This window comes from Caretta caretta, chromosome 3 (assembly GCF_965140235.1).
Source record: "Caretta caretta isolate rCarCar2 chromosome 3, rCarCar1.hap1, whole genome shotgun sequence".
Lineage (NCBI taxonomy): Eukaryota > Metazoa > Chordata > Testudines > Cheloniidae > Caretta > Caretta caretta.
The window spans coordinates 169,284,766-169,298,547 of record NC_134208.1 but is presented as its reverse complement, the minus strand read 5'-3'; the positions used below and the strand labels follow the sequence as shown (position 1 = coordinate 169,298,547).

Sequence of the window (13,782 nt, the reverse complement as noted above, 5' to 3'; positions counted from 1 at the left end):
ATTCACCCCTGCTTTACTCCAGCTCTGTATTGGTATAACTGAATTGGTCCAATGAAGTTACAATGCCACAGTGCTGGAGTAGAGGAGAGGTGAATCAGGTCCATTATTAGTTCATATGAAGGATTTTCCAATGACCTATTCAATCAGAGAATTCATGGGTAGGGAAGCAAAGTGGAAATACTATGGGCCTGACACTATCAGATTTTCCCCACTGTAACTCCATTGAGTTACTCCCAGTTACACCAGTGTAAGTGGGTTCAGAATTGGGTGCCACATCTGATGAAAGTGAGACCAGTAAAGAAGTGGCAAAATTGCTAGAGACCAAATTTGCTAAAGTAAAACTCTGACTAGAATCTGCAGCTAAACGTCTTCATAAGAGGACTCAGTGGTCCCCCACCTGCTGTTTCTAATTAGCAATATAGATTTTAGCAAAATCACTTCATAAAGAATCGTTAAGGCTGGGATTCCATTTTTAAAACCTTACGAACACATTCTCTTTTGAGATTTCACTGAATCAGCCAGACAATGGAGAGCCTGGGGAGCATGTATCTATCTCCTGTGTATCCAATGCAATGACTTTAGTTTTCAAATGCAGAAAATTGTCCCTTGCATCATGGTCAGATCTTTCTTTTTGACTCTGAGGTGGCACAAGGGGCAGGGAGGGAAGAGAAAAGGAGTGAGTAGAGCTGACTACAGAAAAGCCACAAAACTCAGGTCAGGAGAGTGAGGGAGGGGCTTGTAGCTAGGAAGAGGATACTTATGGGAAACGAGACAGAAGGAGGAAAGAGTGTACTAGAAAAGAAAGCTGTAAAGAAGATGCCGGTTCATCACTGGAAGGGAGAGTGTGACCAGGGCTCCAGAGTTTTACCAGCGTGCTCTGAACTGCTCCGAGCAAGTTTTCATGGTGGTGCTCCAAACAGCTGAGTTCTCATATTAGTACAGCTGCGCCGCTGCTGAGATAAGGTACAAGTGTGTCTAGTTCGGACGCACTCTGAACCAGGATGAGGATCGCTGCGTCCCACTATGAAGATTTGACCCCAAAAGGCTGGTTCAGGGAGGGATTTTAGATTTTCACCAGCCACGTTGTAGTCTAAGGCTCCGCTCCTGCAAACGTCTATGCATGTGCTTAACCGTATGCAGGTAGACAATCCCCCTGAAGTCAAGGGGCCTTCCCATGCATAAAATCAAGCACATGTGTAAATGTTTGCAGGACAATAGCACCTACCACTGTCTTTTACTCCTCAGCATCGCCATGTGGATTCTTCTTCGAGTGCCTGCTCATGTTGATTCCATGTTAGGTGTGCGCTCGCTGCATGCCCCGTTGCCGGAGATTTTTCCCTGAGGGGTATCCATAGGGCCAGCTCTAGCATCTCCCGGTATAAGGGGCACCACTGGCCCTGCACCCCTTCCAGTTCCTTCTTACTGCCTGTGAGAGTTGCTGGAACAGTCTTCCTTTCTTTGGGTTTGCAAGCCTTCTCTAGTGGTTTACTGAACTGTATTTTTGTAAACATGGTTAGTTGGTTTGTTAGTTAGTGTCAATTAGTTAGATAGTTCACATAAGGGACCTTGTCCCAGGGTTGGGGCATGCCCTGATCCCCAGGTTTCAAACCGTGCGCTACCTGTAGTAAGCCCATGCCAGTGAGCGATCCCCACTCCAGCTGCCTAAAAGTCCCTTGGAGAGGCTCAAATCAAGGACAAGTGCAGAATCTGCCGAGGCTTCAGGCCATGCACCCGAAAGGCCAGGAATATCAGATTGAAAGCCCTGCTGATGGAAGCCACACTCAGAACGGCCTCTGAGCTGAGTAGGTCAGACTCCACGCCGAGTACATTGGCTTCGGTATGAAGGGGGGCCCCTCTGAACCGTGCCCCCCCTTAGCACCGTTCCGCATCCTCAGCACCAAGGAAACAGCACAAGAAGCGCACCCAGAGAGGGCGCTCCTCATTGCCCAAGGGAGGTAAGAGCGAGATGCAACGCATGTTGGGCCATTCACCCTCACCGCAGAGACATACGGTTGCGGCGATGACTCTACCTGTGGCATCTAGCCCAACCCGGGACCCACCCCACACGCCAAAGAATAGCCGGGGCCCAGTGCTATTGAGTGTGCCAGAAACCTTTCAGGCAGCAAGGAACCTTAGGGCCCTACAGGTGCTTCCCACACCCCAGGACTGACCACCCACCTCCCTAGATCCTCTGAGGGCACTGGTATTGAAAGGGAAGTCCGCTATGGGACCTCCGCAGTGGTCCCCAACCCGGCACCTCAAGACAACGATCCCCAGCGGGCCGGCACCTGTTACCAACACCTGGCACCAGTCACCCAAGCCCCAGCACCGGTCACATGAGTCCCGGTGCCGGCCACCCAAATCTTGACACTGCTCACCTGAGCCCTGACAGCAGCCATGGTGCCATTCTCTCGAGCACTGCCCTGACACCAGTCCTGGCATCAATCACTGGCCTCCCATAGCTGGTCCCCTGTACAAAGGGGTCGTCCCTCGGCACCGCTCCCTGGCTCCCCAGCATAGCTGGCAGGAGGGATCAGCAGTGGCTCTGCCGTGATCATCGTAAGAGGAGTCCTCATCAGACTCCAAGAGGGATTCAACTCCCCCTCAAAAGAGGCGCCGTCACCCAGCACATGTAACAGACATTGGTGCCGGACCATATATGGGCCAATGGCTTCCAGGACAGCGGCCCAAGCAGTGGCAGTGCTGGAACCCATGGGGGTTCTTGGTGATGCCAGGGCCGTTCTCTTACCCTCCGTCCCTGGTGATCTCTGAGAGATGGACTGCGGCTCCTCCCTAACCAGTCCCAGAGCCAGGCTCGGACTTCGACCACAGTACCGAAACCCCAGCGGTACCTCCCACAGAAATTACCTCAGGGGAGGCAGAGGATTTAGCCCCACCACCACCGGCAGCATCCTCATCATCATCCCCAGACGAGGCATTCACGGGTCCCGCTAACTCCCTGCATCCAAATTATTTTAGAGCCCACCAGGAGCTCCTCAGGAGGGTCACGACCAACCTGGGCCTAGAGGCAGAGGAGCTGAAAGAATCCATGGATGCCCTCTTTGATATTCTGGCTGCCGTGGCTCCCACCAAGGTGGCTCTGCTGGTGCGTGAGGGGGTGGTTAAGTTGGTAAAAGCACTGTGGCAGATCCCTTCCTCTCTGCCCTCAACATCTAAAAGGGCAGAAAAGAAATACTATGTTCCTGCCAGGGATTTGAATACAAATACTCACACCCTCTCCCGGGGTCCTTCGTGGTTTTCTCCGCTAATGAGCAGGATAGGCAAGGACAGACAAGTGCCATTCCAAAAAATAAGGAGGCTAAATGCCTGAACCTTTTTATCCCACTGCAAGCCTTCAACTTCACATTGCAAACCAACAGGTGCTGCTGGGGAGATATGATTTAAACGTTTGGGACTCCATGGCCAAATTTAAGGACTCCTTGCCTTAAAAATTGTGGTAGGAATTCAGGGACATCATGGAGGAAGGAAAGATAGTGGCCACAACGTCTCTCCAGGCGGCTTTAGATGCTGCAGATTTGGCGGCCAGAACAATAGCATCGGTGGTCTCCATGAGTCGTGGTTTGTGGCCACAGTCTTTGGGTCTGTCCCAGGAGGTTCAGCAGCATGTCCCGGATCTCCCATTTGAGGGAGCCTCATTATTCTTGGACCAGACAGACACCAAACTGCATGGCCTCAAAGACCCCAGGGCTGCTGCAATCCTTGGGCCTTTATACACCGCTGGCCTCGAGGAAACAGTTTAGGCTGCAACGGTCCCCCCAGGTTCTCAGGACCATCCAGGAACAAGCCCTGTAAGAAAAAAGATAAAAGTTATAGGTGCCATCAGGGATAGTCGCCCTCCACCTCTGCCCAACAGGGCACTAACCATTTCCCAAGTGGAGGCAGGTAGGCCTTCTGAAGGCACATTTGGGGATGGCTTACCAGTCTCCATCCCAGATCAACAGCCCCCATTTTTATTTCTGGACTGCCTTTTGCCATACCTCCCTGCTTGGGGGTCAGTTACATTGGACCTCTGGGTACTCAGTACCATAGCAGAGGGGTACACTCAGCAGTTTGTCTCCATCCCTCCGCCACACACCCCTTCCATGTCTCTCTTCAGGGACCCTTCTCACGAGCAACTTCTCATCCAGGAGGTGGAAACCTTCCTATGGGCATGGGCTGTGGAAATAGACCCTTCAGAGCTTGCGGGGGAGGGGCAGATTTTTACTCCTGCTATTTTTTGATTCCCCAAGGCAAAAGGGGGCCTGCAGCCTATCTTAGACCTGCGTTGCCTCAACAAGTATCTCAAGAAACTGAGGTTCCGCATGGTCTCCCTGGCCTCTATCATTCCTTCTTTGGATCCAGGAGAGTGGTACGCCAGCCTCGACTTGAAGGATGCGTACTTGCATATTTCCATGTTTTGGGGACACAGGAAGTTCTTCAGGTTCATGGTGGGCCACAAATGCTACCAATTTACAGCGCTCTCATTTGGCCGTTTGGTGGCCCCGCGAGTTTTCACAAAGTGCATGGTAGTGGTTGCAGCCTACCTCAGACATCGAGGAGTACAGATTTATCTGCGCTAGATGATTGGCTGATAAAAGGCCACTCGAGGCTTTTCAGCACAGTGCCTCTGTGGTGCAGGATGCCGGGCCTTCTAATAAATGAACAAAAGTCAATGTTGGTCCCAGCCCAGAGAATAGAATTGATGGGAGCTGTGCTCAACTCCCCTCAGGCCAGGGCTTTCCTGCTGGAGGCCAGATACAGAGCCACGGCAGACTGAATCACCCAAGTATTGGCTGGCCTATTAATGGCTGCTCGGGTGTGCCTATGTCTAGGAGGTCACATGGCGGCATGTACCTACATGGTACAATATGCATGACTGCACCTCAGACAGCTTCAGATGTGGCTTGCATCTGTCTGTTCCCCAAGCCGGGACCATCTGGACTTGATCCTCACCATTCTGATGTCAGTCTGGGCTTCCCTGAAGTGGTGCTTACACCCGACCTTGGTTCTGTCTGGAGTACCTTTTGAGCCCCTCCACCCCCCCCCCCCGGCCCTCGATGTATTGGACTTGGGGTGGGAAGCCCACTTCGGCAATCTCAGGACCTAAGGCCTCTGTTCACAGGATGAACTGTCCTTAAATATCAATGTGAAGGAGCTCAGGGCAATACGCATGGCTCTGCGAAGTGTTCCTTCCCCATCTCTAAGGCAAAAGTGTGCAAGTACTGACAGACAATACAGTGTCAAAGTTATATGTCAACAAACAGGGAGGAGCTTGCTCCAAGGTCCTCTTCCAGGAAGCCCTCAGGCTGTGGGACTTCTGCATGAAGCATTACATTCACCTAGAGGCATCACATCTCCCTGGGGAATGGAATGTGTTGGCGGATTGCCTCAGCAGGTCCTTCTCCTGTCGCTATGAGTGGTCTCTCCACCCAGAGGTCATCAGTGTCATCTTCCAGAGGTGAGGTACTCCCCAGGTGGATTGTTCGCTACCGCAAAGAACAGGAAGTGTCACTGCTTTTGCTCGAGGCTCAGCCAGGTCAAAGGCGCCCTTTCTGATGCCTTCCTGCAGTCGTGGTCGGACAGCCTGCTGTACACTTTCCGTCCAATCCCCCTAGTTCACAAGGTGCTCCTGAAGATAAAAGGGGACCAGGCGAAGGTCATCCTGATCACTCCAGCTTGGCCTTGTCAGCACTGGTTCAGCATGCTCCTAGTAGACCTCACAATCGCAGCCCTGTGGGCACTTCCTCTCAGACCGGACTTGCAGGATCGTGGGCAACTCCTCCATCCGAACCCCACAGGCCTACGCTTGACAGCGTGGTTGCTGCATGGCTAAATCCCAAGGAGGGAGCGTGTTCAGAGCGGGTTCAGCAGGTTTTGCTCAGTATCAGGAAGGCTTCTACCAGGGAAACCTACCTGGCTAAGTGAAAATGCATCACTGGTTGAGCAGCCGAGTGGGACCTTCCTCCAATGCAGACGTCTTTGCAGTCCATCCTAGAGTGTCTGCTCCTCCTGAAGCAACAAGGTTTGTCACTGTCTTCCATTAAGGTCCACTTGGTGGCCATCTTGGCATTCCATCCCCCGATCCAAGCAAATCAGTCTTCGCTCAGGAGATGACAAGCAGATTCATTAAAGGGTTGGAGAAGCTGTACCCACAAGTTCATGACCCAATTCTGCCCTGGGATTTAAACCTGGTCCTGCCTAGGCTCATGAGGCCAACTTTCAAGCCTTTGGCATCATGCTCCATACTGCTTCTCTCGTAAAAAGTCGCTTTCCTGGTAGCAATCACTTCTGCAAGAAGGGTTTCAGAGCTTCAAGCTTTGACCTTGGAGACTCCCGTTACCATTTTCTTTAAATAAAAGATCCGACTGCATCCCCACCCGGCCTTTCTATCCACCATGGTGTCGCAATTTCACATCAACCAGGACATCTTTTTACCTGTCTTGTTCTCGAAACCGCACAAGACACAATAAGAATGGTATCTGCATTCTCTGGACGTTAGAAGGTCCCTAGCCTTTCATATCAACAGAACAAGACCCTTCTGCAGATTGACGCAGCTTTTTGTTGCAGATGTGGACAGGATGAAAGCTCTCCCAGTATCAGCCCAGAGGATCTCGTCCTGGATCACTGCCTGTATCCGGGCCTGCTACGAACAGGAGGGGACCCCACCTCCAGTCATTGTGAAGGCCCACTTTACAAGAGTGCAAGAAAGCAGCTTTCAGCAGCTTTCCTGGTGCAAATACCGATACAGGACATCTGCAGGGCCACTACATGGTCATCAGTCCACACATTCATGTCCCACTATGCCATCGCCCAACAGGCCACAGATGATGCCAGTTTCAGGAAAGCTATGTTACAGTTGGTACGCCCCAGAACTCCTAGCCCACCTCCGGGGATAATGCTTGTCAGTCACCGAGCATGGAATTGACGTGAGCAAGCACTCGAAGAAGAAAAAACAGTTACCTACCTTTTGTAACTGTTGCTCTTCGAGATGTGTTGCTCATGTCCATTCCATGACCCACCCTCCTACCCTGCCATTGGAGTTGGTTCAAGAAGGAACTGAAAGGGCGCAGGGCCAGCGGTGCCCCTTATACCAGTGCATGAGTGTGGGCCTTCAGGGGATGCTAGAGCTGGCCTTATGGATACCACTGGGGGGAAATCTCTGGTAACCGGGCATGCAGCACACATGCATCTAGCATGGAATGGAAATGAGCAACACATCTCAAAGAACAGTTACGAAAGGTAGGTAACCGTTTTTTCCCCCACCTGTTGGATTTTTACTCTTTAGTTACAAATCTAAACAGAACTCTTGACATTACAAAGTGCCTTCTTGAGATGTATGGGACCACAGTGGAGCCAAGGATGCATGCTCTACTTATTTTTGTTCTGGTTAGTGCTGAAGCGAAGGTAACTTTTCTTGGGTTTTACCAGCAACTTTGAAAAGTGCAAATCACATCCTGTGTCCCTTTTTTTCGGTTTCCTAAGGTTTAAAATCTGTCGAGTTATTATGAGGTTTGTTTTTTTGTTTGTTTTTGAAGGTGTTTATTTTGTATTCACTAAAATTGTAGATGCAGATGTTGAAATAAAGACAGTGCTCGAAAGGCCTTTTGCTTGTTCCAGGCTACTCACCATATTTAGATTGTATACCTACAAAATTCTCTTAGACACACCCATGTAAATCCAGAGTGGCTCCAGGGACTGGAATGCAATTACTCTGGATGTATATGGGTGTAAATGGCAGCAGAATGTGGCTCCTTTTGTTTCTATATTTTATATCTGTAGTGGAAACATCTCATCATAAAGGGCTTTTCCCCAGTAACAACTTCCACTGTATGCTACATTGTATGATAACAAGGAGAGCGCAGAGGACAAGAGATCCCCTCCACTTCACCAGATGGGCGATGCCTCCTACATTTGCAGGGAGCACTAGTGGTGTGTGTGTGGGTTGGCAGGGTGTGCGCGCACATACTTTGGGAGGCCCTATCTTCACTCTCAGCAGTGAGTAGCTGAAGCGAGACTCATTCCTCTTCTCTCCACCCTCATCACCTCCATCACTGTGAGCCAGAAATTCTTCTTTCCCCTTTCCCCCACCATGGTAGCTGCATTTTGTTTTCCCCTCCCGCCCCCCTTTTACAGCTGAGTTAGAGCAAAAGTGGAGCAGGATGGGACGATCCCTTGTAATGCAGTCCTTAATACCTGTTTTTTGGGTAGGTAAAAATGGCAGCATTCTGAGAGGGTAGCCACCGACCTAGTTATAGTGGAGTGAAAGTAGGGTTGCCAGAAATCCGGTTTTCGACCAGAACGCCCCGTCATAGAGGGACCCTGGTGGGTCTGGTCAGCACCACTGACTGGGCCGTTAAAAGTCCGGTCGCTGGTGCTGCAGGGGCTAAGGCAGGCTAGTCCCTACCTTTGCTGTCACCGCGCTGAGCCCCGGAAGCGGCTCGCAGGTCCGGCAACTAGGTGGGGGGGCCTCGGGGCTCCACGTGTTGCCCCCGCCCCGAGCACTGGCTCTGCATTCCCATTGACTACAGTTTCCGGCCAATAGGAGCTGGGGGGCGGTGCCTGTGGGCGAGAGCAGTGCACAGAGCCTCCTAGCCTCTGTGCGTAAGAGCTGTACCTACTGGCTGCTTCCGTGGCGCAGGGCAGAACCAGGACAGGCAGGGAGCCTGTCTTAGCCCTGCAGCACCACTGATTGGGAGCCACCCAAGGCAAGCCCACACCCCACTCCTGACCTCCAACCCGCTGCCCTGAGCCCCCCCAAACCCCTCATCCCTTGCCCCACCCCAGAGCCTGCAACCTCAGCTGGAGTGCTCACCCCACAACTCCCTGCCCAGAGCACCCCTCCTCACCCCAAACCCCTCATTCCCAGACCCACCCCAAAGCTCACACCCCAAGCTGGAGCCTCACCCATCCCCCCACACCCCAAACCTCTGCCCCAGCCCAGAGCCCCCTCCCTCACCCTGAACCCCTCATTTCTGGCCCCACCCCAGAGCCTATACCCTCTCCCACATCCCAGCCCCTTGCCTCAGCCCAGTGAAATAAAGTGAAACAATTCAAGACTCACTCCACTTGCCCGTAGGTGGAATTTCACTATAATTAATGTTCTGTGTAAGAGGTTTTCACTACATATCAGTCTATTTTGCCTTTCCCTGTGATCATTCCCTAGCCAAAGCCTTATTAATTTAGGGTGTGGTGTACTGTGCTATAAAGATGAGTAGGGCTCAGTAAGCTCTCAGTCTCCCTTGGCCAGATTTGTTGTGGTATTTAAGTTCCTAAAGATGCAAATAAGTGCTTTTGAAAATCCCACTAGGTGCCTAGGTGCCTTAACTCATGGGCATTAGGCACCTTAGGTGCTTTTGAAAATCCCATTTGGCACCCCTTCCTGCATCTTGAGACACCTAAATACCTTTAAAAATCTTGCCTGTGTGGCTATTTAACCCTTCTGCCTCAGGCTTTGTGTTCATTGCAAAAGAGATGGGGCTTTTTTACACCAAGATAGCTCTTTTGATGGAAAATCCTAGTGGATACAAGGCACCGGTAGTTTTTCAATGTAGCTAGTCAATGTTAACCCCAGGTAGGGGTTGACTAGCTGCAGTGTGGTAGAAGGTACAGTGCCTTGTTTCCAATAGGAATTTATAGGGAGTTCGTTATCTCAGTGTAAAAGAACATAGCTTTTTGCAGTAAAAACAGAGCCTCACTTTCCGCAGGAGTGTTGTAAAGATCTGTCAGTTAATATTTGTAAAGTGTCTGGAAGATGGAAAGTACTATGTAAGTTTCAAGTATTATATTGTGTTTTATATTTTACTGAGAAACAAGGACATCACAGTTAGGATGGTGTGAAGCCTGCAGTTTCACTTTTCAGGGTGAAAGTGATCCAGTCCCTACAGATTTGCTTGCAGGTGGGAGTTAAATGAGTTCAGATCTTCAAGGAGAACACATAATGATTTGTATATAAAGACCATGGAGAGATGGGGAGACAGTTCCCAATTTTGTGGGGAAAGGAGGTTGGCTGAGTGGGATTTGCAGGATATACTTAGGTGAAACTCACAGCCCATCTTTGGCTGTGTCTTCACTAGAAATAAAAGTGTATCTTATAAGATAGATAACGTGTTGTATGTAGCTGGTCAAGGTAAACCTTAGACACCTCCGCCAGCTCCCCAGGGTTTGCTTTGACCAGCTCAAGGTAAAAGTAATACTTGCCCTGTTTTTGTTAGAATTTTACAAGATAGCTAAAACAAGATAGCTATGTTGTTGTAAAAGACACGAGTTTGGGAACATGTCAAACCTCCAACCCAAGGTTCGTTCTGAAAGAGTTCAAGGCTCAGTGCAAATACTTTCCACAGCTCTACTCACAGTCTCCCCGAGAGTCATGATTATCATTAAAGAGAATGGTAAATAGAAGTACAACTAGCCCACCTCCCCCTTGAAATTCTTTGAAAATATAGGAGGTAGGTGTCTGACATCTGTGAACCAAAAAAATAAAAGGAAGTATTTCACTGTAGATCTCCTGCGGTTGTGAGTGACCCTGACAATGTGGAAGCATCTGAGTATCGTAATAAGATTTAATTGTAAATGCCCAGACTTCTGCTGGGGGGAGCAGCAGTTTGTCCTGTATCCTCATGTTACTACTTTGTCATCATGTTATGGCTTTGTACGCTTTTGTGCTTAGGATGTGCACAACGTAAATTTTCTACTAGGATTCAGTTCAGTGGGTGAATGCCACCTGCAGAAAATAAGTTTATACCATACCTGCTTAATTTGGCACGTTGTTTTTTGGATATTAAATAGAGATGAAACCAACCCAAAACCCTACACCCATTGCCCCTGAGGTTTGGGAGAGCCTGGATCTATAACAAACCAAGCCAAACCTAACTACCTCTGATATTTGGAAAATGTCAGATCTGGTTTCTAATTCTGTGGCTTGGCGTTACCTCCCATATTAAATGTTCAACAAAAATATCTGTGTAAACCCATCAAACGTACAACCCCAGACACATGTTTCTTGATATATTGCTGTCCACTTGCTGTGTTCATTAACTAGATTAATTACTCTGACTAAGTATTACCTTTCTTTCTATTCACAGGCTGGCCCTGGGCAACTCTGTCTGTTCTTGGATTCCTGTACTGCTACTCTCATGTTGGAATTGAATGGGATCGCACACACCATGTAGATTAGCACACAGTTATACAAAAGTATGCCATCATGAGCTGTGCGTTAACAAAGGAGTGGGAAAGGTTTTCGTAAAACCTTTCATACAGTGAATACACACATTCCGATTTCTCTGCCGTGGCTGTACATGCCATTCTCTCTGCAGGAAAATATGCCATAGCAAATATACTTTGCCAAACTATTTAAAAAACTGGAAGCCAATTTAATTTATAATTGTTTATGGACAAATCACTTGAACTGTAAACACTGATTTCTTAAAGTATTTTTGTCTTCTTAGACACTATTTTTATTTCAGAAATATTTGAAATGGTATGTACGTGTTGAGTATCTTAGTATATGTACTTCACATTCTTGGACCCATATCTATCAGGAAGAGAGAATTTCTTGTCTTTTTCGTATTTTTTTCAGGTCTGGATTAAATTTAAATACATTGCAAACAAAAGAGGGCATCCTGTTCTTCCATTGCACAATTCAGAAAACCAGAATTCTACCCAAATTGCCCTCCATACATTATATCTGAGACTAATACCCAGTTATTGAAAGTGCAGCCTGAAAACATGTTCAAAGGAATAAAAGATTTTGCTTTTTTAGCCATTTCTCTATCTCAGTGGTCCCCAGGCTGCGTGGCATACCTGCATACGAGGGCGCACAGGAACATTCAGGAGGGTGAGCGGCAGAGCCCATGCCAGCCCCCATGGAGGATGGGGAGGGAGTGCCACCCAGCCCCGCTCTGCCCCCAGCCCAACTCCGGCCCCAACCGCAGTTCTACTCCACCCCCAGCCCAGCTCCGGCCCCAGCTGCAGTTCCACACCAGCCCCATCCTCCGCTCCGCTCTACCCCTAGGCCAACTCAGCATCTAGCCCCAGCTCCGCCTTCAGCCCAAGCTCCTCTGCTGAGGAAGTCTTGGCTGTGCAGTAAGGGGTGAGGCATGGACAGATTCCATTACTGGTAAGGGGGGCATGACAGGAAAAATTTGGGCACCACTGCTCTAACTGAATGCTGATAGAGAAGGATCAGCAGAGAACAAGTCAGGAGAGAGGGATTTCTGTGTATCCATAGGGGGCACCAGATGATAATATTCATGATGAATTTAAAAAAAATAATCACGACTAATTGCACTGTTAAACAATAATACAATACCACTTATTTCAATATTTTTGGATGTTTTCTATATTTTCAAATATATTGATTTCAATTACAACACAGAATACAAAGTGTACAGTGCTCACTTTGTATTTATTTTTTATTGCAAGTATTTGCACTGTAAAAAAGCAAAAGAAATAGTATTTTTCAATTCACCTTATACAAGTACTATAGTGCAATCTCTTTTTCATGAAAGTTGAACTTACAAATGTAGAATTATGTACAAAAAACCTGCATTCAAAAATAAAACAATATAACATTTTAGAGTCTGTAAGTCCACTCAGTCCTACTTCAGCCAATCGCTCAGACAAAAGTTTGTTTACATTTGCAGGAGATAATGCTGCCAGCTTCTTGTTTACAATGTCACCTGAAAGTGAGAACAGGCATTCTCATGGCACTGTTGTAGCTGGCTTTGCAAGATATTTATGTGCCAGATGCACTAAAGATTCATATGTCCCTTCATGCTTCAACTACCATTCTAGGAGACATGTGTCCATGCTAATGACGGGTTCTGCTCAATAACAATCCAAAGCAGTTCATTTTCATTATCTGAATCTGATGTCACCAGCAGAAGGTTGATTTTCTTTTTTCGTGGTTCAGGTTCTGTAGTTTCTGCATCAGAATTTTCCTCTTTTAAGACTTCTGAAAGCATGCTCCACACCTCATCCCTCTCAGATTTTGGAAGGCACTTTAGATTCTTAAACCTTGGGTTGAGTGCTGTAGCTATCTTTAGAAATCTCACATTGGTACCTTCTTTGCCTTTTGTCAAATCTGCAGTAAAAGTGTTCTTAAAATGAACAACATGTGCTGGGTCATCATCCGAGACTGCTATAACATGAAATATATGTCAGAATGCAGGTAAAACAGAGCAGGGGACATAGCAGTTCTTCCCCAAGGCACAAATTTAATTAACACAGTATCTTTTTAACGAGCGTCATCAGCATGGAAGCATGTCCTCTGGAATGGTGGCTGAAGCCTGAAGGGGCATACGAATGTTTAGCATATCTGGCACGTAAATACCTTGCAATGCAGGCTACAAAAATGATATGCAAATGCCTGTTCTCACTTTCTGGTGACATTGTAAATAAAAAGAGGGCAATATTATCTCCTGTAAGGTAAACAGACTTATTTCTGTTAGCGAATGGCTGAACAGGAAGTGGGACTGAGTGGACTTTTAGGCTCCGAAGTTTTTCATTGTTTTGTTTTTGAGTGCAGTTATGTAACGAAAGAAATCTACATTTGTAAGTTGCACTTTCACAACAGAGATTGCACTACAGTTCTTGTCTGAGGTGAATTGAAAAATACTATTTCAACATTTTTACAGTACAAATATTTGGAATCAAAAATAATATACACTTTGATATCAGTTACAACACAGAATACAATATATATGAAAATGTACAAAAACATCCACAATATTTAATACATTTCAATTGGTATTCTATTTTTTAACAGTGTGATTAAAACTGTGA

The 13,782-nt window shown here is 47.8% G+C and overlaps 1 protein-coding gene across 8 annotated transcripts in view; it reads left to right on the top strand.

Moving 5' to 3' along the window:
* The window catches only part of HHAT (hedgehog acyltransferase), a 321,770-nt gene extending 310,490 nt beyond the window's left edge, over positions 1–11,280 (top strand). For all 8 annotated transcript variants that reach the window (XM_075127105.1, XM_075127106.1, XM_075127103.1 and 5 more), the window contains one exon: positions 11,082–11,280. In XM_075127105.1, the coding sequence (XP_074983206.1) occupies positions 11,082–11,173 (92 nt within the window). In that variant the 3' untranslated portion in view covers positions 11,174–11,280. The remainder of the gene's footprint in view (positions 1–11,081) is intronic.
* The last annotated feature ends 2,502 nt before the right edge of the window (positions 11,281–13,782 follow it).